Genomic DNA, 26,104 nt, shown 5'->3' with positions numbered 1-26,104 from the left:
TATTTTATTTAAGTGTGGATTTGACTTAACTTACCTTACACTTTATTTAAATTTATTTCTTATCATTGCCAGTAAGGACATTTCACCACATGTCCTACTGTGTATGGCTGTGTATGTTACAAATAAAATTAGAATTTTGAATTGAGAGTAAAAACTAGATTTACTTCTCTATATACACTGTAATATAATCCCCTGCTACACTAATGCATTTCACTAGTGCTTGGATACCATCAAAGTGAAAAGTTTTCTCAACTACTGTACCTTATGTCTAAAACGCTGGCCTCCCAGGATCTCCCTGTTTGATTCCCACCTCGAGTGCGTGGTGTTTGCATGTTCTCTGGTTTCCTCCCACAGTCCAAAGACTTCAACATTAACTTTACTTGTATAGCACATTAACAACAACAAAGTGCTTTACATAGAGTAGATAATAAAATAATAATCTCAAACATTTCTAATCCAAACACATCTAAAAAAACATTTTATCAACATCTCATATTGGTTTAAACGCCAAAGAAAACATGAGTTTTCAGATGGGATTTGATGGTCAAGGGTAAGTCATTTCACAATTTGGATGCAGCCACAGAGAACGCTTGATCACCCATCAGCTTGCATTTGGTTTTAGGCACAGTCAGGAGTAGTTTATCTGATGATTTAAGAGGGGCATATGGCTGAAGCAGGTCTGAGAGGTAGGGCGGGGCAAGGCCATGTAAACATTTAAACACAATCAAAAACATTTTGAAGTCAATTTAAACCAGTAGTCAATGAAAGGAAAGCCAGGACAGGAGAGATATGTTTTCCTCAATGAAAAGAAAATGGTCCAAGATACAGCTCTGATCTGTTTATCAAATTTAAGACCATGGTCGATTATAACACCTCAATTTGAGGCTGTGGGTCAAATTTACATGGCGTTCCCAAATTGTCTGTAGTGTGTGTGTGTGTGTTTGTGTACTCTGCGATGGATTGGCAGGTGTACCCCGCCTCATACCGTAAGTCTCCTGGGATAGGCTCTAGGCCCCCTGCGACCCTGTAAACAGTATAGACGATGAGTAAGTGAGTGAGTCAGTGTTTATACTAAAGGAATACATTAAGGAGATGAAAGAGATGACATTTTAGGAGAGTTAAGAAGTCTTTTTTGTAGTTTCATCTACAGTACTGTATCAAAGATGAAGCAACTTATCTCTAAATATCTAGATAAAACAGTTCACATGGTAAATCTTGTGAAGGATATTAAAATAAACAGTTGGAAATGGAGTATTTATTAGTCACGAGCCAGGCTCTACGCCAGCCAATATCGTGAATGTAAGATCTCCAGAGATGATTGAACGTTAATGGCCTGACGTGATGACGCAGAGCGCAGCGTGCTGGAACGCGCATGCGCACGCACAGCGGGGGCAGAACAGCCTCGCCTACTGGGTGGTCCTGAAGTTGGTTAAGAGTTCCTACGTCCTGAGTGATGGTCCAGTGTGGCGGGGAGCTCGGGAGTGTGCGCGTCTGTGCGGTGTCGTCTCGGCTTAATGCGTGGTGACGAAGGGAAAGGCCCAGAGGGAGCAGGAGGTGATGAGGTAGAGACAGAGCCAGGCTGCACAGTCCCGAGGAGACCCTGATGCTTGTTTCTAAAGCACACTCCTGCCCTCTCTCTCTCTCTCTGTCTGTCTCATCGTCTCCTGCCGCAGGTGGGGAAACTAAACATGGAGCTGTTCTGCAATGAGAAGGAAGGAGTCGTCAGGGCTCTGCTAGACCCCACCATATTCAACGACGACAGAGTGCTGCGGAGTTTAATGACCATCGAGGACGCGTTTCTCCCGCAGGCGTCCTACTTCCAGCGCGTCCAGAAAGAGCTGCAGCCCTGCATGAGGAGGATATTGGCCACCTGGATGTTAGAAGTGAGTTACTGCGTGTGTGTGTGTGTGTGTGTCGTCTCACGCTTTGGTATTAATATTTACACCTGACTCAATGGTCCACAAAGTCATATCCTGAGAGCTTCTTGTGTAAATACCTTCGAATAAGCATTTTTTGCTATTCTGTTTATGTTGATATATTCTAGAAGATGTGTAAAACATTTATTTAAGAAAAGGCATTGAATTAAAGTCGTGGCTTTTAACAAAACTTGAAATAAAAACATATTGGAGAAAACGACTTCCGGTCCAGGATGCTTGTTTATGTTTGTTTGGATGCGACACCTGTCAATCATTTTTGAGGGCGGAGCTTTGCGAATATGGTCAAGCGTGTGACGTAACGCTCTCAACTTCCGGGTTCAGACTGTTCTTTTTCCTTTTCTTTTACATGAATAATAACAAAAAATAAATAGAAGATACGTCACACCCAAATTTGACTGTGTTGCAAAAATACTAACCAGTCGTTTGAGGAGAGTTCAAATCATTAAAGTGAATTAAAAAATCCAATTCATTGCTTTGACTGAAGTATAGCATAATTAAGTGTACTGTCCTGTTGATGTCTCCAGAGATCACTTGATATGATGATCTCATGATACCTGGGTGTCGATTCGATTTCTATTCTGCTAATATCACAATTGGTAAAAAAAAAAAAAAAAAATCCCAGCTCAATATTTTTGTTTTACATTTTAGAATTTACAATTCTAAACAAACCTAGCAATAATTCTCTCCTACCACAGGGGACGCTGTAGTGCCTGCTAATGTGTAGGTGGTTTAGAGTGCTCCCCCTGTAGGACTACTGAGGAACTGCAACAACATAGAGCCTCCAATGCAAACATAGGCTAATGCACTTTTTGCATAACATTATCCAAAAGGTGCGACTCTAAACCAAAGTGAGCAAAACTGCTCAGTTCAACGGGAACTGTAAACGGTGTAAGGAACAAGTTAACAATGGGTTTTGACTTCGCCAGAAGTGGACATGCAAAAATTTCCTGTTAGTCGTTGTGCCTCTCTGGAGCGGCAAAAAAAAAATGTATTTCAAAAATAGATTTATGGGCCCCTGAGTGGCGCAGCGGTAAAGTGCTTGCTCTATCATCTGGAGAAAGGTGATTGGCTGAAGCTCACTCATGAGAAAGAAGGATGGGAGGCACCCTAGCACTCTCACGTAATTTGCGACTCTAAGCCAGTTGAGGTCGTCTGTGAGCGCAAAAGAGGTGGAAATCAATGTTATGAGCGACCAGTTTGAAAAGATGTGGATGAGTGACATCACATGGCTCGAAGGAAACAAGCGTCTTCGGCCCTAAATGTCTGGTACAGTAGTTGTGGCCCTGATTGTTGTGGGAATTGGCTACGAATAATTTGAAGAGAAAATTGGGACATAAGGGATTTATATATTTAATTAACATTATCAAGGATAACAATATTAATGTGCGACAATCATTAAAATTTTGATTTTAATGATTAAAATCCATTATGTCGGCCAGCAATCTGAAAAAAAGAAAGTGCGCGATGATAATTTTTCCAAAAATATTTTATTTCCACAGTAGCAGCAACAGGTACCCGAGGTTACCATGGTAACACATGGTAAAAGTGACCTCTGATGACGATATATGGTGTCCCGAATAGTGGAATTTTGTCAAGGAAAGTTCCCCTGAATGACATTCCCTAAGCAGTGGAGTAGGTAGCTACAAAAAAGTAGGCCCTAAAAAGTGGGCTGTGGAACGGAACACAGCAATTATATAAATAAAAAAATAATAGTTAAAAAAAACATTTTGAGTCTGTGTGGCAATGCATGAATTTTCGCACAAAAAAATTAAGAATTTTTCTTGGCAAGTTAGTATGAAGATATCTAGTTTGCACCCAAGATCGTAAGATAATCTGCCACCTTCAGGCTGAGCAATTTGTATTAAAATATACATGACTGCTATAACCTTGGACATAAATCAAGATTAAAAATGTTAAGGATGTTAATGATTAAACATTTAAAGTCTATTAAATGATGTTACGGATTTATTGTGGTTTGGTGATTATGGTGTCGGATTACTGATCACCAGTAAACCAGGTCCAAACCCCAGGACGAACAAGTTGCTACTGTTGGGCCCTTGAGCAAGGCCCTTAACCCTCAATTGCTCCGATGTGTAAAGAAAGAAAAATGTAAGTCGCTGTGGATAAGGGCGTCTGACGAATACTGTAAATGTAAATGAAAAATTACGCCATGAAGTGAATCTTAAACTGCGTTATCAATAATAGTTAATCTGTTATTTATTTAACATTTAATTCAGCTATCAGTTAAGAGGATATGTGAAATTTGCAATCCTGATAAAGAATTTTAATACCGGTTTGTAAATTTAGATTAACGTTAGTTGCTATCTAATGACGTGCCAGCATTGCTTAACTGACACTTGGGATTAATAACTTTTTTTTATCTTTATTCTTAAGCAGGTATGGACACCCTTAGAATGAAATGCAGCAAGCTCTTCCATGGAATCTCTTTTATTTTCAGAATTGAAAGCCAAAAGAAGACATGACAAGATCCTACAGAACTAGTGAGAGCTGTTCAAATTACAATCCATTCATGCTTGAATTACATTCATATGAAGTTTCAGGCATTGATCTAGTTTTTGTGTAGAGCAGGCTTTTAAAGTTGTTGAACCGTTACTACTTTAAAGCATACACCCTTAGCTACCTTCCCAAGCGCTGGTGTAACATTAGTTCACTCACTTGAGTAATCACCAAAGCAGCTCGACTGTGTGGGCGTTTGCAGCCTTGCGGTCTTGTGCGATTCCCTAACTTCCTATGTTGAGTTATAAATGAATTGTCTTCAGTGACAGGTTGTGTTCCAACACGACTGCTTGGCAGAATAGCAAGGAGCTGTTCGTTCCTGCTTCCTTCGAGAAAAGGACCCTTTACAGAAGCTGATGTAAGCATAAGTAGTTTTGACAGACATTATGTTCCTTGTTTTCCACAGGTTTGTGAAGAAGAGGAGTGTGAGGAAGAAGTGTTCCTCCTGGCCGTCAATTACCTGGACCGCTTTCTTTCCGTGGTGCCAACCAAAAAGTCGTCCCTGCAGCTTCTCGGAGCCGTGTGCCTCTTCCTGGCGTCCAAGCTGAAATCATACCAACCGTTATCTGCGAAAAAACTCTGCCTTTACACCGACAACTCAATCACATCTCAAGAGCTGCTGGTAAGACCTGGTGTCCAATCATTCATTCATTCGAAACGGTACGGTTATCGACAGCCGACACGAACAAGCAAAAAGTTTGGTAAACTTGTTCTTTTCAAAATCATACTGGTTTTTACGTCATTTAAAAAAGGGCGGTCAAGACGCACTGCTCCCATGATGCATCTGTGCGTGAACTTTGTAACGGAGACGCAACAAAAAACAAAAACGTTCACATGCCTCGCGTCTCGGTGCCGTTCATGCGTAAATGCTTTCTAGCAGCTCAGGGCTTGCCGATTCCGTGATTTAATGTGCTCGTTTCGCAGGTTCTCGCTCGGTCTATTAAAGGATATTATTCGAATACCATGTGCTGTTTTGCTGCCGTCGCTATGGTGACGTGAACAACTTATTGAACATCCAGGCAGCGGAATGCGGCCTGCCAAAATTAGGTCTTTTTTTTTTTTTTTTAACACCCACTTCCCTTACTGCCACGATTTCATATTTACAGTGTTAAATGTCATGTGCCACTATCCTCAAAATTCAAAGTTGTAGACAGATACCATAAGTAATGGCATGCTGTGCCCAAATGGTCCTATTCCATTTTAAATTTACTTGAGTATATTTAAAAAAAAAAAATGAGATTGCTATATGATGACATGGGACCAGATCTATGGTCTAGTCTTGAGTCTGCGCGAGTGCTGCTGCTGCTAGGTCTGCGTAGGCTTCTTGTGGTCTGACTTTTTACCACAAGACTCTTGAGTTGCATAGAGATTGCAGCGAGAATGTCATTTGTGATTTTTGTTAAAACTGTACATTCAAAGGAAAACCAAAGCAACATTGTGTGTGTCCATGTGTCCGTGTGAGAGTGAATGAGAGCAGGCCACAAACATGCAGATGAAATTGGAAAATGAAAGGTTGCATGTGCTATAACAATAGACATCCTTGTACAGCATATTTTTTAGGCAATTCAAATCAAAAAGCATATTCCATGTTCTCGTTTTGAGCATTTTCATACATACTGGTTTAGTGAACATCGAAGACCCTACAGTATGATTAACTTATCTGACTGATACCTAATGCATAAATACTGCCTTCTTAGAATCATACAGGAAATGATGACACAAGCATTTTTTTTCGCCATGTCATGTCTGCTTTTTCAGAACGAACTGAATCCTCTGTCTTGGTAGAATCAGTTCTGGAGTCCATCGTTATCTTCAAACGATGTGACCAAGTTGCTCAATCTACTAGATCGCTCAACTTTCTTTTAAATCAAGCTGGGTGGAATTGCTAGAGGAAAACAACAGATGTGTCAATGGAAATCTGAAAAAAAAAAAGTGCCTAGTGTTTTTCACAGAGATGTCAAGATGCAGTTTGCAGCGTCGGTCTGGTGCGTGGGTGAAGTGGAGCAGTGGAAATGTGAGAGGCTGACTCAGTCAGTCCCATCGTTCTGCCAAATCTAAAAGGTCTTTTCTGTGTTGTTTCAATTCCTCTCCGGAATGATGATTCTTCTTCATTTTAATAGCCAAAAAGATTTTTTTTTTTTTCCGCTTTTTGTTTGCTATTCCAGGTCTTAAGATTCACTTCCATTGAAAGGTTGGGTCTTGGATGTTTGTCATGTAAAACAATGGAATTGTTTAGGTTGGATTAACCAAAAGCAACCAGAAGGAAACCGCTGTTGAAAAATAGGTTCGGGCTTTATTAAAGCCGTGTTGCAAAAGCTTTGAGCTGTAGTGCTTATAGACCCTGTGGTCTGTGGAAGTCCAGGAAAATGTCTACAGTGTTGAAACACTGAATAAAGCCTCCTTCAACACTGATCATTTATACAGGATCTAAACCCCCCTAGTCATCCATTACTGGTATAGTTCAAACATTTCCTGTTACTGTGAACCCCCTAAAATTGTTCTAGTGCAACCCGTTGGCATCAGTAGTAACATAATACGATGACTAGATTCATCAAAAGCTTGTCATATTAAAGGACCATTAAAAAAATCAACCATTAAATCAATTGTTAAAAAGAACCAAATGAAAGTGACTCCACTTCAAGGAGGCCTTTCACCAAGGGTATCTTTATAGGATCTGGAGAGATCCACAAGTTCTGATGCAGTGGAAAAGCTGGTTAAAGGATCGCCGAAACCTGGACACTGGGCTTTATAGACCGCAAGCAAAAAGCTGAATGGAATCTGATTGGAGTTTGTTAAAAGGCATCTTGTAAGACCAGTAAACTTGTTGGAAATTGTTCTGCGGTCTCATGAGAACAAACCGTGAGTTTTTGGCCGTGGTGCAAAGTGCTATGCTTGGTGGAAACCCTGGTCATCAGGCAACGCCCATCCCTACAGTAAGGGTTGCAAATTTCGCATGTTGATGCAACTCATAGTCGAACATGTTATAATTCACGACGATAGGATGATCAATGATATTTGAAAGACGCATATTTTAGTGCTAATTCCCAAAACAAACAAATGAACAAAGTCAAAATAGTTTAATGATATAGAAAATTAAACAAGGAGGCTGAGCCTGAGCGATTTTTATAAATTGGCAAAAAAATGTGCCCATTGAGGTATATCCTAGAATGTTTTGCAGCCAAAGGTGGTTCTATCCATCCATCCACCATGTAACATACTTCATGGAACTCTACGGACAAGGTGGGATACATAGTGTGCCAACCTATAGAATAGGACAAACACACCTTCATAACCCCCCATCATACATTTACATGCAATCTGACAACACCACTTAGCTTCTACCAGATGTCTTCTGACTGTAGGAGGAAACCAGAGTACCTGAAGGGAACTCTTCAAGTATGGGGAGAACATGTAAACCCCCTCAACTCTGGAGTTGTGAGGCAGCAGTGCTAAACTCTAGAGCCTGATTTATGATCGTGTGTCAAGTCTACAGTACGTCATTGGTCTTGCGTAGTCAAGTACCCCACTGCGTAGCCCGGCGTGCACCTGTAGTGTTGACGCTGACCGAAAATAACATCTATGATTGGTCCACGTGGTAGCATCACATATACACCACCTTCTATCTTCTGTTTTTTGTTTGTTTGTTTTTAATTGAGGTGAATGTTGTACTGGTGTTTCCTTTCGTTTCTGCGTTGCAGTAACGAAAGGAAACACTAACTGCTTTAATTTCTAGAAGATCTACTCACCAATGTTTGTAGTACATCAAAAACTTACCAAAGATCAGAGAAGGGACTTAGCCCACACAGAAGCATAAATCGGGTTTAAGCAACCACCTTTGTAACGCATTTAAAACTAGTTTGCAACTTCATGAGGAAATTAGATGGAAAAAATCCTATCTGAGATTTTTTTTTTCACTTCCAGTTCATGATAATCTCAGGCTCATTGGAGAATATCACTCCACACTACTGAAAGTTTTCATCAGCTGTGTACTGACCACTTCTGTTTCACTTGTGCTAAACTTACTTGCCTTACCGCCTTGCTCTTCTGAGTTGTTCTTAGTTTGCTTCATTTTTTTTAATAGCATTATAGAGAAGCTTGACCACAGGGTTGATAACAGATTTCCATGAAAGAATGTGGTCATGTGACCTTTGTGTCTTCTGTATATTTTAAATCAAAGGGTTGAGCAGATCGGGACCTCTGGTGTTGAAAATGTGCAATTGCTTTAGATGTATAATCAATATATTGCTAATGTGTGATGCAGATTGCATATTTCCAGATTCTTTTTTAGTTTCCCCACCCCCAATCAGGCTGCTTTGTGTCATGGTTGCATGGTTACACCCATAGTTACTTGGCATTTCTGTAGATTGTGGGAGGTAAGGCTTCGTGTTCATGGGACATGGTTGAGAAATGGAGTCAAAGGGAATAAACCAAGTATTCCTGCCTTCCATATGGTTCACTTGTTGCATATGAACCCAAATCTTGTCCAAGGCACCAGTGAACAACATGCACTGTTTTGATCTGATCGCTGTAGTGAAATGAATGACTCAAAGTAATTCGAAGACTGTACTCCAGCCAAGAATAGCAACCCAATCTTGGTTCAGTAGGGGAGTGTCCTGAACCGTGGGACCAAAAAATGTTTAGGAGCAGTTTCCCAGATAAAACCAATGCTAAAACCTTATGCATGTATTATATATGTGAGATCGGGCATTGAATGTCTTTCTTTGTGTAATCAGTGGCACTTCCTTAACAAGAGAAGAAAAAAAAGCAGATAAAGCAGAAGCTGCTGATGTGCCAGCATGTTGGTGTGTTTCCGCCTTGCATATCAGCTGTGGAGAATTTCTCCGAACACTGCCTGTAGGAAGGAAGTGTGTGTGTGTGTGTGTGTGTGTGTGTGTGTGTGTGTGTGTGTGTACAAGAGGAAGGAGAGCTAGGTTTTGTTTGGCCGTTATTAGAATGAGATGATTGTTGTCATAACTTCATTATTTGTGTCGAGGTTTGAGAGGTGGACCGGTTATAGAATAGAGGAACCCTTTAGCCTATACGGTTTTAACTTCAGTGTCTTGCCTCAGACCTCAAGTGACCCCCATGGGCATTTTCACCAGTTGGTACCCTCAGGGCACCCCTGCTGTTGTTGTTGGGAAGTGAATCTTTGGCAATTAATGCTGGTCGTACCCTCCTCCTCCTCCCCGTGGGAAATGGCTCGCTATTACTTTTCTAAGGAATCCGGCAGAGGCCAGCCATATCTTGCTGAATTCTGCATGTGCCCCCACAAAACTTGTATCGAAATGTTCAGCCTAAAATAAAATCCCCCCCGCCCCCAAGGGGGAAAAAAAGCACAGAGGATGTGTTCGGCACCCACTTTGCTTCCCTTGCTTCTAGCTTTGCTAGAAAAAAAGAGGATCAATTTTGATAAAAAAGAAATCTTGTAGATCAGAAATATTTAACCCCTTTAAAAATAACCCTGAAATCACTCCAAAAATCACTCTACAGACTATAATGCGGTTTGTAGAGTGGACACGCGTACAAAAATGCTTTTAGACTACTTTGGGGGAGAAACTATCATGCTGTTGACTTGAAATTCCACATGTTTAAAGCTTCATCTTTCCAGCAAAGCTCCAACATCTATGGCTCCTCTGATACAAGTATCCTGAAGTTAAAGTTCTTTACATTCCCTGTGCCTGTGAGTTTTACATATGGAGGCATCATAGGCAGTTGACAGGCTTATATCTTGGCAACGAGTTTTTACATTTACATTTAGGCATTTGGCAGACGCTCTTATCCAGAGCGACTTAAATTTTTATCTCATTACACATCTGAGCAGTTGAGGGTTAAGGGCCTTGCTCAAGGGCCCAACAGTGGCAACTTGGTGGTTGTGGGGTTTGAACCTGGGATCTTCCGAACCATAGTCCAATGCCTTAACCACTGAGCTACCCCTGTTTTTGGTTTGTGCCCCAACACTGAGACAACACCACTGCCAGGGGAATCGGATAACATTTATCAATTATATACCAGTAAACTTGTGACAGGATCATGTGCACCCATGGCTCGTCTCTGCCTGATTGGAGCAAAGGCCATCCTGTCCGGGTTGATCCCACAGAAAAGCCAATGCAGCACAAAATGCTGGAAAAAGTTAATGTCGGCTATGATAAAAATATGTTAGAACACTCAGTGCATCACAGCCTGCTGTGTATGTGGCTTAGCAGGCAAACATTACAAGGTTGTTGATCCGGCCTCCAAATTCCCCAGATTTCAATCTGACCGAGCATCTGTGGAATGTGTCGGACAAACAAGTCGGAAACATGGAGGCACCACTCTGCAACCCACAGCACCCAAAGGATCCTCTGTGAATCACTGATAGACTGTCGATTCAGTTTTCTGCCGTTGATCCTTTCGGTGACATTCAATAGCAATAGTAAAACAGATATTTTACAGGTTTTAAAGTTTTTAAAACGACAGAGTATTTAATAAACACTGAAATGTTGTGTAAGCTTGTTGTGGATTTGTTTAAATGTCACATCTTTTTTTTTTTTTTTTTTTCCTGCTGATCTTTTGCTCCAGCCTACAATCCAGTAGGTGGTGCTGTTGGACCAGCCATCCATAAACTTAGAAGAAGATGAAGCATCGCTAATCTCGCAAAACAAGAATGTCTTGGATGTACATTGCAGAAAATCCACCCTTAATGTGTGGTATCTTTTTAAAGAATTCACAAATGTTCGAACATTTAGCATTTTAAGTTTACCTAAATCATTTTAAAGGTTTGAATATCAATCGAATTGACCAACAAAAGATTGATTCATATTTTTTCCATATACGGCCATGATCTAAACAGCACATGGACAGCACTTAAACCCGTACCCTACTGCAGCATCGTGCACTGGTTACAAATTGTGCAGAAAAAGTGTACATCCAATTTGATTAGGAAACTTTATGTTTGGAAACATTATGAGTATTTTATACTGATTTTAAATTCAATTTAGACTTCAATTAATGATTTAAACTATATACAACACTGATCCATATGACAAATGTATTGAAAATCCAAACTAAAATAGCTTCTTTGGGTAACTGTTTATGACCATTTGTTAGGTACTATTGTAAGAGCTCTTTAGGTTACAGTTACCATCATGCAAAGTGCTTCTATAGTATGATGCTGCCACCACCATGCTTCGCCGGAGGAATGGTACTACTAGTTGATAAGACTGTTATCCACAGCACTTTCTGTTTTATGTTAATTGTCTGTCTCATCAGACCAGATGTTTCTAAATGCCTCACATGTGGTTTTTTTTATGCAAGAGTGTCTTTTACATCTAAGTTTGATGTTCTGGCACGTTTTCCTGTTTCTGAAAACTGAAACAGTAGTCATTAAGTTCTTGAGTCCTTTCGGTTCCACACCCCTGCTGATAAAGGTCGTCATCTTGTATATTAAAGCTTGTATGGATTTCCAGCCCTTTGCTGAAACAGATGGTTCTTTCATTCTCCTTTCATTTATGTTTGAGCTCTCCATCGTTTTCTTTTTTCCCCATCTCTCTTTTATAGAACTGGGAGCTGATAGTTCTGGGAAAACTCAAGTGGAACCTGGCAGCTGTCACACCTCACGACTTCATAGAGCACATCCTACGCAAGATACCCTTACCCGAAGACAGACTGAAGCTGATTCGAAAACACGCACAGACTTTTATTACCCTTTGTGCCACAGGTACTACACGTAAAAATGCACAAACACAGTTATTAATTCTTAGGCATTTTTCTTCTTATTTACCCCCGTCAACACGCAACCAAAAAGTGTACTTTGGAGTCTTTGCAAAACCAATCCAAAGAGGGACATACAGGAAGTTGTTAAGGGTACAAGGACATCCACTAACATAAAACAATGGTCTAAAAAAGGTTAAAGGAAGGTTTAAATTTTAGATTTTCTGGACGGACCATTCAGTTTTTGATTGGTTGTCTCCGAGTTGCACTTTTAAAATAAGAGCAATGACGTGTATCAAAGTCTTATAAACAAAGTCTAGTCTTAATGGGAATAAAACTATTAGGAGTTTAACATCAAAATTTAGTTGTTCGATTGATTTAGGATGCTGCTTCCACAGTTCAATCATTTCACAATTACGAAATTGAATCTCGGAATATTTGGTCAAAGTTCCAAAGGAGAAGAATTAGGAGTGAAAAGTTTTCTGATTTTAAATTAAAACCAAAAAATGTTAAAATTCTCACGCAAAATATGTTAAATTAATAAAGTCTCTGCTCTGGTAAAGTTAATTGATTAAAACAACATGGTGAACTTCATGATAGCTCTTATAATAAAAATATTAAAAGACTTAATCCAATTTAAATTGGAAATGGAGCTTCAAAGTACAGTAGGTTAAACTGCCCGACAAACACATTTACTTTCTCGAATTCCATTTCTTTTGAAAGCTACGAATAAACATTTGTGCTGTCTTTGTGTAACCTTACAACCCATTAAATGTGTCGATCCTTGTGATCTGGAGTTAATGGTCATCTTAGAAGGCCAGCTCGCTCTCCATGAAATTACGCAGTCATGTCACCGGGGTTTTGTGGAGATTGGGTCCTCTGGTGTTTGCGCAGTGCAGCTGTATGAGATGCATTATTTAATTTAACACGGGGTTCCTTGATGCACGTCATCGCATTTTTTTGCAGTATTACAGAACTGTGGGGGTTTTTCTTCAAAAACACGCTCAGCCTTGTAAGTACAGTACAGTGCAAAAGATAACCGAAAAGGTTGCACAACTTGGCTTACAGTGCCCCCATGCAGTAATTTTAGTAACACAAAATACTTAATTTTTTTTTTTCCCTAATATGGGAGCAGAGCTGCTGTGAGGGTCTCTCGTCTTCATTCATCATGTCTGAGATGAGTAGGAAAGTCTGCCTTTTTCTTGAGGTCTTATCTTATTTTTGTGTCAGTGGGAATAGTTTCCTGCTTTGGGTGTGTTCCTGCAGGCCCGCGTCTATTCATAAGGCCTGCAATCCGAGCGCAAGACGGCCACAGCAAAGACCGCGCCGCCGTTTTTGGGAGTAAATGTAAATGTTTGGGGTTTTCTTTTTCTTGTTTGGATGTGTAGTTCTCATGGCATGAGAGGCAGCCCACGGTGCAGCTGGCTTTCTTTTTTTTCTCTCTCTGTCCAAGCACAAGCCTGTCCATCACATCCTCCATAGACTTGGAGAAAAGATACGCCGATTTATAGCTCTGATCAAGCTACACACGCTGAAGTCAAACAGCGTTAAGTTTAAATTTAGGGATCTAGGCAGGTCATAACTAGTTCGGCTTTAGGTTTAACTACCCAACATCTGTGAGTAAAGCTGAACAGATGACTGCCCGAGGAGAGACTGAAGAGAAAAACTGCAAAGCCTTTCAAAAATGTGAGCGGGTGGAGGAGGAAGGACGAAGACACTCTGTTTTTCTAATCACAGCTGCATCTTTGAGGAAAGGCAGTGATGCAGAGACATGCAAGGCAGTCGGGGTTCTCAGCTGAATTCGGAGCAGATGTTTTCCCCGACTTTCTCACATAGACTGGCGGTTATTAGCCTTGTTGTCTGCAGGGAGCTTTGTTGCTTCCCAGGTGAAAGCTTTTCCTGCGTGCCCTGTTTCATGTTGTCTGTTGTCTCTGTTTTTAGATCACAGCTTTGCGATGTTCCCTCCCTCGATGATCGCCACAGGGAGCGTTGGTGCAGCGGTGTGCGGACTGCAGATCAACCACACGGAGAGCAAAGTCTGGGGAGAAGGCATGACTGAACTGCTGGCCAAAATCGCCCACATTGAAGTAGTGAGTGTGTCACACTGTCCTTGCCAACATACGCATTTTTTCTGCCAGACACAACCTTTTACTGGATATTTAATGTTTCCTGTCTGACACGGTCGTATAGTCTCAGAATATGTTTTAATTCATGTCTTCATTGAGGCAGTGGTGACTCGGGTAATTGAGGCTCTGGGTTGACGTTCGGAGGGTCAGGGTTTGCGCCCTGTCTCTGCCGGGTCGCCACTGTTGGGTCCTTGGACAAGACCATTTAATTGGTCGCAAGCCCGGTCAGAAATTGGCACAGGTTTTTACACAGGATGCCCTTCCTGTCACAACTCTACCAGATGGATCTTGCAGTTCAAATACCCTGATGTGGCAACCCCTAGGACAAAAGGAATATAAAAAAAAAAAAAATCATGTCTTCATTCATAATAAACGATTATTCCTGAACAGTCTTAATTCAAGGAATTAATTCATAGGAAATACAAAGAAAAAAGGATCAGTGTTGGCTTATACTGCCTACTGAGTAACATCACATACAAAATGTCTTCTCTTGTAGTAATATGGCCGTTAACTTTAAATCGATTTAATTTGGCTTTGTTTTTTAGATCCTTACTGATAGACTGTTCTATAACTAAACAAAGTTTAAGATCTCGCTTTGTGTGAATTTTTCGCTAGACCGCCAAGTACTAACCAAGAAAGCCACAGATCATGTCTTTTCATTCCAGTAGACTCCTAACATTCGGATCCTTATGAAATACCACCCTGATGTTTGTGCATTTTGGTGACTGTTGGTGTTTCCACTAGTTGCATATTGAAGCTATTTACATTTCATGATGAGAGCCTGTAGGGTTTGGCAGTGGCTGAAGGTGGCAGCTGTAAACCGATGTGTGCATGTGTCTGTCTGCGTGTGGGCTTGGAGGTAAATTTGTTCTTGGTGTGTTTGTGTGTGTGTGACTGTGACTGTTGTCGCTCGTGTGTGTGTGTGGATTCGGAAGGGGGGGGACTGGGAGAGACGGCGAGATTTGGGGTGGGGGGGGTTACTGGGAGGCTGGGTGAGGCTGGGAGAGATGGACAGACAGGGTGACTGGGAGAAATTGGGGAGAGACCCCCGTAGAGTGGGGCAGGAAGAGGCGACAAGCATTACTGAGGGCTTCACTGAGAGAGAAAGGAAGAGACCAGGAGAGACAGTGGGAGAGGGAGACAGGGTGAGACGGTGAGCGTGGGACTGAGAGCGGGAGACCGGGAGAGGTAAAGAGAGAGAGAAATGGAGATAATGGATAAAGAGGTAAAAAACAACTAAGAAAACCTAGCTTCTGTAATCTTTTAGAGTAAAATATTGTGTGTTTTTTATACATATTGTTTGTGTTCATTTTATGCATTTCCACTTCATTTTCCTCTTTCTCTAATTTAGGAATGTTTGAAGTCTTGTCAGGAAAAGATCGAGCAGTTACTGACCAGCAGCCTTCGACAAATCCGGCAACACAAGTACCAAGAAGGCGGGGCCAACAGCAAAGAGGTGGAGCCTCAAAGCCAGCCCTGCACCCCGACAGACGTCCGTGACATCAATTTATGATGTTTCCTCGCCATACCCAGCAGTCCTCAATCTGGAAAACAAACGTATACATAAAGAATTTAATTATAATAATAATTCTACATATATGGAGTTTAATAAATTTATGCGTAACTTAAGAATCTATAATATATTCAGACGGCTTTACAACACAGAATTTAATCTAGTATCTGCAGTACATCAAACACACAGTGAAGCAGTATATATATATAAATATATTACATTACATAAATGTCTACTTAAAAAGGTAAATTAAAATTGCTTTATTGTTTTTGTTATTATTATTATTATTATTATTATTATTATAATATTAGGGTGTTATTCTGCACTAGTTACATTTTGACAATTTCTATTTATCAAATGGAAACGTGTATTGTGCATGTTAGCTGCGTTTCAGTGAACAGGAAGTACAATTCCCAGGCTTGTGTATTACAAGCCAAAGACTAAGACAGAAGACGTTTGTAGTTCGCAGGTACGTTTTATCGTGGAAGAACAAACAAATACACAAATGGCGCTTGATGAATTTTTGCCTCGTTGCAGTTCAACAAGCTGATTTCCATTAACTGAGAGTTGCCTGTACAGATTCAGAAAGGTTAGGATGGAGCTTCTATTGGACTCCTGTAAGTAAAGGTAAAGAAGGTAAAGAGAAACAAGTACGTGAATGACGATGAGAAGGAAAAGGCAAGTCAGCGAACGTGAGGTTGCGGAATGAACGAAATCGCAATAGTGGTATTCCTGCAAGCAAGAGTCTTTTGTGGGTGTTAGGACAACAGTGTCGTTATGCAATATCTGAGTTTATTTAAAAGTGATTGAGCAAGTTCTTCAACTCCATCGGTCATGCTTTTATTTTATTATTTTATTATTATTTTTTTTAACCTAGGGAACTAATTAGCCTAGGTTTTCTGACATTTTATTATAAATTTCTCAAAGCCAAAACAGTGCACTTTTCCATTATTCCCAAGTTCTTATTGTGTACAATAAGATGAACAGAGTTTTTTTTTTTTTTTTTTTTTTTTTTCTAATGAGAAAAAGTTTTATCATTTTCTCTCTTCTTTTTTTTCTTTTTTTTTAAGTTATTATCTATTTTGGGGCTGGTTTCCCATCGTGTTAGGTATACTTGCAGGGTTTATTGGTTAGCATTAACCGAGGGTAGCTGAAAAAGGTTTTGAGGACTGCCTACTGGATTCCATCGTAGCAATTGAAAAGGTCTTTTCTTTTTCTTTTATTTTTTCCTCGTTTTGGCGAACAATTGTACCGTGCAAGTTTAGATAGCATATTGTTAAATTTATCTATTAGTCTTCATAGTTTTTTTTTTTTGTTTTTTTTGTCGTTGCTGTCGTTAACAGCTCAATATTATAAAAGTTTAAGAGTATATACTTGAATTTTACTTTTGCTGATTCACCTCAAAACAGCTTCAACTTCATTAAAAAGTCAAATGTTCATAAAGAAAGACGCATAATTAACTATACTGCCATATTTACAATGCAATAAACTAATATACTGTTTTAATTACACCAATTTACATTCCAATGTATTGCATTATATATGGGCTACTGTATTCTCATAAGACCATGTCAGATTTATTCTGCCCTTTTTTTTCTGTCTCTTATTGTTTTGTGTTCATTTGATTCTTTTGGAACAACGATATGCTGCTAAGGAGAGAAAAAAAGCTTGCCTTACACCGATGATATTGTGTGCCTACATTCCACTTTGTGTGCTGCTACGGTTAGGATATGATGATTTTTTTTTTTTTTAAATGCTAGTATGTCTCTGCTTTATTTTTGAAGAACTGTCGGAGTGGAAAGTAAAGCAAGTGCTTAGTGTTCAGTTGCATGCCTTTTGTTACCTTTAATCTGTTGCTGTTGTTACTGGTATGAATTGCTTGATTTTTTTTTTTTTTTTTTTTTTTTTTTTTTGCTAGGCACTTAAAGAAAAAAAAAAGCAGGAATGCTTGCTGCTTAAGTTCTTTACTGTACATGTTTATCAGGGAGCTTAAGCTGCCGGTTGAGAGCGTTCAAGATTTAAGAGTGAGTAATGTAACGTTCCTTGCATTACATGTTTTAGTTGATTGGCTGCTGTCATGTTTGACATTAGGTTATTTTATTTGTGCTCAGATCGTCCTGATAAGGTCTATCCACTATTAAAGTCCAGATCTGGTGCTTCATATGCGCAACAACAGGACCCATGCATTACAGTCCTGCGCATTTTGTTTTTTTTGTTTGTTTTTCCCCAACAATTTTCCCCTTATTTTGTCTGGGATTAATGTTACCTCACTTGCCCTGTCATACAATTTATAGCAAACTCAAATGTATATATTTTTTTAATATATCTTTATGCTAAACTTGAGATAATGTCTATTTTCAACCTTCTCTCCCGAACCTTATGTGTCTTAAAAGACTTCATGCAGATGTTGGTGATAAGGCTCAGTAGATGCCACAGTTAAACATCAACCAACACCACTTGCACATTATTGGAGCTCGGCTGGTAGTTATCGCACCTACAGTCCTGACCTCGCTCCAAGTGCATTGTGCACTGTAGTGCAGCAGGGGGTTATATAGAAAAATAAAAGGTGTTTATTACGCTCATAACTGTTCTTTTATTCTTCACGATCAAAGGCCCAGTTTGACTTGAACACCCCTTATATTTTTTTCTGTTATGTTTGTCTACATTCTAGTTTATATCTAGTGATAAATGTGTGAAATAGGCAAAACAAGATAAATGTTTTCTTTAAAATATATACGTTTTGATTTCTTGTGTGTATTGTTTGCTAAAATTGATTACACCAAAGTTGTGTGCAATTTGTAATTTACATCTAAGACCAAAGAACAAGGTAAATTTTCATAATTTTATTTTTATTTAAAGAAAAAAAAAATTGGCTGGGCTATACCCTGGTTATAAACTTGAGTATGAGAATAATGCTTGTTCTACATTCTGTCTGTTCAATAAAGTTAAACAGGACACTTGTTTTGTGAGTGTGAGTGTTTTGGGGGGGATCAATTCATTTAAAAAACATGTGTAGGCATAGTTGCACTATGTACTGTTGCTAGAAAGGATTTGCACCACTAGGGTTAAGGGTTCGATTCCCGCCTCAGGATCTGGGATTTTGCATGTTCTCCCTGTGCTTGGTGGGTTTCCTCTGGGTACTCCAGTTTCCTCCCACAGTCCAAAGAATATACGTAGAGTATACATCCGTTACTGTGTAATGTTTGCACCCTTTACTTTCATTTTAGTACTGCCATCTAGTGGTCAGCACGAGATGCTGCATTTAAATACACCCTGGGGACTACATTGTCTAATCCATTTACTGCTACAATCATCATCTGATGTCACTAAGTAGTAAGGCCTTGTGGAAAAGTCTGCTCTGCCCTGAAGACTTGCCCACGTTGGTGTATCTTTTTATCCATCCATCCATCCATTCAAGGAGATATTTCTGAGTAATGCTTGGCCTTCCACGGTAGTGGTAGTTAAGCATTGCTGAGAATTACAACATCTGTCAACCCAGACCCGTACCGCCACAGTGTGGGCAGTTCAGAAATGCAATTATTCCAACACAACACTACCCACTCAGCTACCATGCTGCCGTATTTTTTATGAAAATTTAAAATAAACATGTTGAGCATAAATACTGAAAAGAAGAGTGGCATTTGCTAACTTCCACCAAGATCACATGAATTTGAGTTATTATATAATTCTAATTGGATGGTCTGCTACAGTGCAAAGGAAAACCAGAAAACCAGCGACAGGTTCATCTGTCGCCAAGGCACACTAATGCACGTGGGGAAGGAAGGTTGGCTCACATTGTCCAATCTAATAGAAGAGCTACTGTAGCTCAAATTGAGGAAAAGGTTAATGCTGGTTTCTCACTGTTGATGCAGTTCTGCATCACTGTTTGGGTTGCAGAAGTTGGACCTACTCAGTATTAGGTGGATGGGCGGCATGATGTTATGGCTGATTATATATATATAATTTTAACTGCAGACTTAAAAAGACAATCAACCAAAACTGATTCAAGGTATTGGGGAGTTTTAAGGAGGAGTGAGGCTGGAGTCAAGGCAGCAAGAGCCAGCACACATGGGCGCCTTTGGGAAATGGGCCACAACTGTTGCATTGCTAAAATCAATGCACTCCTGAACCTGGGCTAAGTAGAAAAAGATCTGGATAATTTCACATTACATTGTGTGTATGGAAATACTCTTACTTTCATGATTAAACATAAACATGTTTTTTGCTGTAGTTGTTTTTTTTTTTTTTACCAACATTTGACTTTTTTCCTAAATAATCACCACCATGTTGATCATATTAAATTTAGAGAAGAAAAGCAGAGGAGTTCGCCTACAGTAATATTTAATGTTAAAAGACTGAAATAGTTAAAGAAGATTATAGTTGTATGAACTGTAACATTGAGGGAGCATTTTCTAGTTCATGTTGACAGGCAGGGCACAGAGGAGAAGTAAACATTGACTGAAAATTTGTCTTGCCTCTGGAACTGGCCCTTAATTGCCTCTTCTTTTTTCTCAGGTTTTTTTCTGGATTTTTTGGACCGTCCATGTGCCATTCAGCACATCAGGCAATGGATACTACTTAACCTGGTGAAATATGTCATTTCTGTGGCAGTTACGATGCCTGATTGTTATTTAGACTATTTACACTATTGGGTAATTTGGGAATGACAATCAGTCTAACCTGCGTGTCTTTAGACTGTGGGAGTAAACCAAACAAGCACAACATGCAATCTCCATGCACACAGAGCTGAGGGAGGGAATCAACCCCAACCCTGAAAGTACGGATTGACAGAAAAAAATACTAATAATACAGTAATAAAAATGGAGGGCGGCATGGTGGGTTTTTCCTTTTATTCCACTCTACATAACTTTTTTCTGATTATCTCCTTGTTTGCGGGGTCTGTAACACAACATGACCTACAGTATGGCATCAGTGAAGCATTGGGGCTATTTTCTGACAAATATTTTAACGGCGTAATATTTTTTGCAACTTTTTAAGAACTATATAAAGGGGGGACTGAAGACTTAGGGTATGAGGTGGGGTACACCCTGGATAGGGTGGCAATCCATCGCAGGGAGCACACACACACACACACACACACACACGCACAAGAGAATTTGCCTCCAGATGAAATAAATTCATATCCCGAGGTTCCACGAAGGTATACGAATGACCCAGGGGTATATAAGGGGGTATATATAATTAGTGGCAATGTACTGTACGAAGTCCACCTGCTGGCATGTTTTTTTTTGTGAGATTACAGTGCACAGACCAAGGGAGCTACAAGTACAGTACATACTGTTGTAAAAAATTCATTTTTATGTAATTCGCATATCTGGCCACAAGATGTCGCGCGTTTTCCATGACAACCAAATGAGGCGTTGGCGTCCCGTTATCTGACGTCATCGAGCTGCGGCGCGCTTCCATAGTCCATTGAAACGAGGAAGTCTAGGGCGCGTGCTGGATTTGTGTTTGTTTATTTATTATGCTTACCTTTGGCCTGACACTCGTTCGACAGTAAGTCGGTATTTTATAGTGATGAATTAGTGCATGCGTGTGTTTAGATGTGAACGGCTTATTTTAATGTCCTTAAGGAAGGACGGGTGCGCGCGCGTGCGTGTTTGTGTGTGTGTGTAAGATAGAGTTAGAGAGAGCCCACACACTAGCATATCATTTATTTACTTCTGGTTCATATGTGCAATCTCTAATTTAGGTTAGCATGGGTAGTTCTATTAGATCAAGAGATTTAAAAAAAGACAAACACGTGCTCATGCTGTAGATCTGTGTATCCCTTGTGTGTGTGTGTGTGTGTGTGTGGGCAGGCTGAAACACAAATCCAGAGTCATACCCAGCACCACTGGCTCTCTAAATCTTATTTTAAAAAAAGTTGTGCTGACCGCTCCACACAACATTGTTCCAGCCAGTCACCAACAGGGGGCGTTAAAAATTCCAGAATGTTCCAGATTTTCCACTTTCTCTTGCAATTCCCCGCCCCCTATCTCAAGCCCCTCCCCAGATCACACAGAGGTTAGGGGAAAGGGGAGTGGCTTGAGATAGGGGGCGGAGAGAAAGCAGTGGAAAATCTGGAACATTCTGGAATTTGCTTGTCTCTGGAAAGCCCAGATCTTTCAACTCGATTGTTTAAAAAAATCTTAATCGATGTTAACTCGGCTCTTTGCCCTCACTTGTTTTTCAGTTAGAGTGGCGTAGTGCTTAGCACTGTCGCCTTGTACCTCCAGGGTCCGGGTTCGATTCCTGCCTCGGTGTCCATTGATTTTGCATTGCCTCTAGTGTGTGAATGATTGTGTGTGTATCCTGTGATGTATTGGCATCACTTTCAAGGATATACCCCGCCTTGTGCCCTAAATTTTCTCAGATAGACTCCAGGCCCTCGTGACCTCGTGCCACTCAAAACACCTCAAATGACTCATTGCAGCATTGCCGTAAACTTGCAGGAAACTTTGTGGCAGATTTGTCCAGCTTTACACAGAATTTCCCGTTGTCTCTAACTTGCTGTCCATGATGAAATTGCAGATATGGTAACGCACCTGATCAGAATAGCACAAGTTGCACAGCTTCTGATATACACAGGGCGATGTCTTTTGGCACACTGACTTATGAAGGGCAGTGCTCTCTGTGATTGTGCGTGCAGCCTTGTGCTGTTACAAAACTAGTCGCTCAACTTTTTGATAGCTGCCTAGTATATATTCATCACAACAGCAGGACCTTAAGTGTGAATATGCTTTTATACGACAGTTTCACAAACATCATTTATTACCAACAAATTAAGATTTGTTTGCTTATCTAACCAGTTATTTTGCTCCGCCCACAAATATCCTTCCGTGACTGGAAAAGCTAGCGACCAAAAGTGTAATAAACAGGGGTGAAAGTAGTTTTAAATTCTTACTGATATTATGTAGTCAAAAGTTGAGGTGGTGGACCTCCATGGTTTATTCTTTTGTAAATCTCATGAGTTTTTCTTTATATTTCCACTTATTTCTCTTTAGAATACTAGCTCCTTTAACTTCCAGGTTTTAGGGTTGAATCCCAAATAGGGTTAAATTGAAAGATGACTTGTTTCTCAAGTATTGCCCTTGACCAGGGGTTGGAGAAGGATTTGGAATTTGGCCTTGTGTTAGAAGCTAGTTAGCTTTGTAGCCATAAATTAAAAGAACACAAGTGGTTCAGATAAGATTTAGAATGACTTGGAAGCAAATAACATAACATTGTCAGATGTGTTTTTATTTTTTTTCCAGAAAGTGCTTCTGTGACTGGTTCCCAGTGCTGGTATTGTCCATTACCACCACTCGTGGAAAGACTCTCATCCTATCAGATTGCTCAGTCGAAATAAACTGTTGTTACATCCCAGAGTTGCATGGAAAGGAATTTACATTTACCAGTAAGGACAGGCTGTGCTGTTATATGGAAATCGTGGACATCAGGGTGGTGTGTTGTGAAACAACTTATTTATTAATGATCAGTTGTTTGTGTCTTCTTTTTTTTCACAGTGGTGAAACTCAGTACAACAAAGACAAACTGCTGCAAGGTACGAGCAGAAACTTGATTTTGTTGGTTTGGGTATTGGCATAAGGTGAAAAGACTAACTGTATTATATTATGTATGTATGTGTGTGTGTGTACACAATGCAGGTCAAGGAATTGATACTTCCTTGTCAGAAATGGGATTACAGCAGGCAGAGGCTGCAGGCCAGTACCTGCAAGACCTTCGCTTCACCAACGTTTTTGTCAGCAATCTGCAGAGAGCCATTCAGGTGTGTGTCTGTGCGCGTGCATTTGTGCGTGCTGTTTCCATGTGAAAATTAAATTAGAATCCGAAGACTTTGATCTGTTGTCCTGGGAGTTCACGCACTCCTCACTGTTTTCCCAGACTGCCGAGATCATCTTAAGAAACAACTTGCACTCTGCTGGCATTGAGATGGTCTTGGATCCTTTGCTCAGAGAGCGGGTGAGACTGCCAATCACAATTACTGTAAACTGCACATACAGGATTTTCTGCCCTGCACCGCAGCACAAGCCGTTGCTGTCTGTCTGAAGCGCTTGGTTTGGATTTGATTATATGTTGTGCAGGGATTCGGTGTGGCTGAGGGCCGTCCCAAAGAAGACATGAAGAACATGGCGAACGCAGCGGGCCAGGCCTGCAGGGACTTCACACCACCAGGTGGAGAAACTCTCGATGAGGTAAACTTTTGTCTATAGTGCACGAATACAGATTCTAGTTTGGAATACAATCATGAGTCTCTGACATCTTGTTTGGTTCAATACAGGCTTTTGTTTAGTTTTGTTTTCCCACACCACCACATTTATCACATATGATTAAAATCATAGCATATTAAACATCTCTTGTACTGCTTCTAGTTGCCTTTTTAAACATTTATTTTCTTAAAATAAATACATGATCCTTATGATCCTTCGTTGGATACTTCAAAGTGATTTTTTTGTGTTGAAAAATGTGTACAAAATGTGTCCAAACTCAGATCCTGCAGTCTGGCAGCATGACTTTCCTTTTTTTATACTTCTTTTCCAAACACAAGACAAGCATGTTCTTTCTCCAAGACGAATCCACAAATGGCACCAACATCACAGGGCAGCTTAATAAACACATGGGCAAACCAAACAATCTTATAGACTCCGTCCACACGAAGCCGGTGCGTTTCCTATCCGATCATTTTTTTCCGTGAACACGGCGTCGTCTCAAGAAATATCTGCATACACACGAAACCACTGAAAACGGTGTAGTATATATGCCAGACCAGTATGGGGCGCTGTAATGCATGCGCATAACCTTGCGCGCTGTATACGAACCAAGATGGTGTTGTCCATTATCGCTTGTTGCTCATAACAGTTCCATAGAAGCAATAGATTTTGCTGTAATAAAGCTAGTAGGCTTTGTAGCAACACGAACACAATCATGTAGTCCGCCATTATTGTTGTTGCTGTTACATGTGACGCAGCCGACACATGATGTGATGATATCATCGTTTCACAAAATATACGGATTGGCCGTACACACGAAGACGCAAGGGTGTCGTTTTCAGATTTATCCACTTTGGGACCAGGTTTCAAAAAATAGCGGTTTCAGTCTCCTAAAACGCCGGATCCGTGTGGACGAAACGCCAATACGATAAAAAATGTATACGTATACAGCGAAATGCGTCTCTGTGTGGTAAGGCTCATAGATGCCTGTAAAAGCCTACTGCCCTTCTTATTAACAAAAAAGAGATTCCTACCATCCCTTTCAACACCTCAGCCAGATATCACAGTTTCAAATCTTCATGCCACAGCCATGCATGATAAGTAGTACCTTTTTTGTATGTGTTTTTGTTTACAGGTAAAGACACGTTTTCGCAAATTCCTAAAATCCATGTTCCAGCGCATGCTAATCGACCACTGCTCCAGCGCACGTCCCAGTACTAGCCCAGAGTTCCCAGAGTTGCCACTGCCAACAATTGCAGGCCTCGCCAATGATGGGGTTGAGAACTTGCGCACCCACGCATTAGTGGTCAGCCACGGTGCCTTCATCCGCGTGGCAGTGCGTCACCTTGTGGACGGCCTGAACTGCAGCTTACCCGAGGGGCTGAAGATGAGCCAGGTGTATTCAGCCTGCCCCAACACAGGCATCTGCAGGTTTGTAATCACACTTCAAGTGGAAGAGAACATCCCAAGACCTGTTGCGATCCACTGCATCTTTATCAACAGGAAGGATCACCTCGCCAGCCTCAAAGGCTCGAGTTCGAAGGACGGACTTTCTTCTCACTAACTAACGCGTTAAAAGGAGAGAAAAACCTCTTCAGAGTGTGTTTTCAGTGTCATACAGTATGGCATTTTCATATTTATGGTCCTAAGATTTCAGACAAACGGTTTTATATTTACACTGTAGAGTGAAAGAAACAGTATTCTGCTAAATATTATTTATTTGTAATGTTATGAGATGTACTGTTGAGGGCAATAAGAAGGTCTAATCCTAATCACACTTTGATTTTGCTCTTAAACTGACTGGATGCACTTTATATGCAATGCATAGTTTTTTCTTTTTTTGGAAAAACATGACTTGTTAAATTATCATATGCCATTCAGAATAAAAAGTGTTGAACTGTTTATGTCTGAGCTCACATTTTGAAAAACTGAAACATGTCAGGATCTAGTATGTCCTAACACTTACCCTGGAAATAAAAATAATAATAAGGTGGATCAAATGTCTATATCTTGCAACTGCTGTGTAGGAAGAGTTGTACACAATCTATATTACTATACACAGTCTGGGCCAAAAAAATTTCACACTCTCAGATTTCATTCAGTCACATT

General features: G+C 40.3%; 2 protein-coding genes across 3 annotated transcripts; both read left to right on the top strand.

Annotated features, from left to right (window-relative positions):
- Positions 1-1,452: 1,452 nt before the first annotated feature.
- ccnd2b (cyclin D2, b) lies at positions 1,453-18,739 on the top strand. The gene is made up of 6 exons (XM_053508928.1): positions 1,453-1,562; positions 1,674-1,883; positions 4,861-5,076; positions 11,991-12,150; positions 14,085-14,233; positions 15,621-18,739. The coding sequence occupies exons 1-6, from the start codon at positions 1,515-1,517 to the stop codon at positions 15,780-15,782; spliced, it is 945 nt and encodes a 314-aa protein (XP_053364903.1). The 5' UTR covers positions 1,453-1,514; the 3' UTR covers positions 15,783-18,739.
- Positions 18,740-21,203: 2,464 nt separating this feature from the next.
- On the top strand, positions 21,204-25,899 carry tigarb (TP53 induced glycolysis regulatory phosphatase b). Of its 2 annotated transcripts, XM_053508931.1 has the most exons (7): positions 21,206-21,299; positions 23,039-23,181; positions 23,291-23,328; positions 23,432-23,553; positions 23,670-23,747; positions 23,870-23,980; positions 25,131-25,899. In XM_053508931.1, the coding sequence occupies exons 4-7, from the start codon at positions 23,461-23,463 to the stop codon at positions 25,557-25,559; spliced, it is 711 nt and encodes a 236-aa protein (XP_053364906.1). In that variant the 5' UTR covers positions 21,206-21,299; positions 23,039-23,181; positions 23,291-23,328; positions 23,432-23,460; the 3' UTR covers positions 25,560-25,899. The 2 variants fall into 2 exon arrangements, with proteins under 2 accessions (XP_053364905.1, XP_053364906.1); XM_053508930.1 differs by lacking the exon at positions 23,039-23,181 and having other exon boundaries at positions 21,204-21,299.
- The last annotated feature ends 205 nt before the right edge of the window (positions 25,900-26,104 follow it).

The sequence above is a fragment of the Clarias gariepinus genome, chromosome 12, assembly GCF_024256425.1.
Source record: "Clarias gariepinus isolate MV-2021 ecotype Netherlands chromosome 12, CGAR_prim_01v2, whole genome shotgun sequence".
NCBI classification, from domain to species: domain Eukaryota; kingdom Metazoa; phylum Chordata; class Actinopteri; order Siluriformes; family Clariidae; genus Clarias; species Clarias gariepinus.
Note: the sequence above shows the minus strand (reverse complement) of the source record. Positions and strands in the feature narration are given on the sequence as shown.

What these genes read in the sequence shown, in the direction of transcription:
- ccnd2b (XM_053508928.1), top strand. Translation starts at nt 1,515, where the DNA reads ATGCGTGGTGACGAAGGGAAAGGCCCAGAGGGAGCAGGAGGTGATGAG. An exon ending in AGGGAGCAGGAGGTGATGAG is followed by an intron (nt 1,563 to 1,673) that starts GTAGAGACAGAG and finishes CTCCTGCCGCAG; the next exon opens with GTGGGGAAACTAAACATGGA. An exon ending in TCACATCTCAAGAGCTGCTG is followed by an intron (nt 5,077 to 11,990) that starts GTAAGACCTGGT and finishes TCTCTTTTATAG; the next exon opens with AACTGGGAGCTGATAGTTCT.
- tigarb (XM_053508930.1), top strand. Translation starts at nt 21,268, where the DNA reads ATGCTTACCTTTGGCCTGACACTCGTTCGACA. An exon ending in ATCCTTTGCTCAGAGAGCGG is followed by an intron (nt 23,748 to 23,869) that starts GTGAGACTGCCA and finishes TATGTTGTGCAG; the next exon opens with GGATTCGGTGTGGCTGAGGG. An exon ending in GTGGAGAAACTCTCGATGAG is followed by an intron (nt 23,981 to 25,130) that starts GTAAACTTTTGT and finishes TTTTGTTTACAG; the next exon opens with GTAAAGACACGTTTTCGCAA.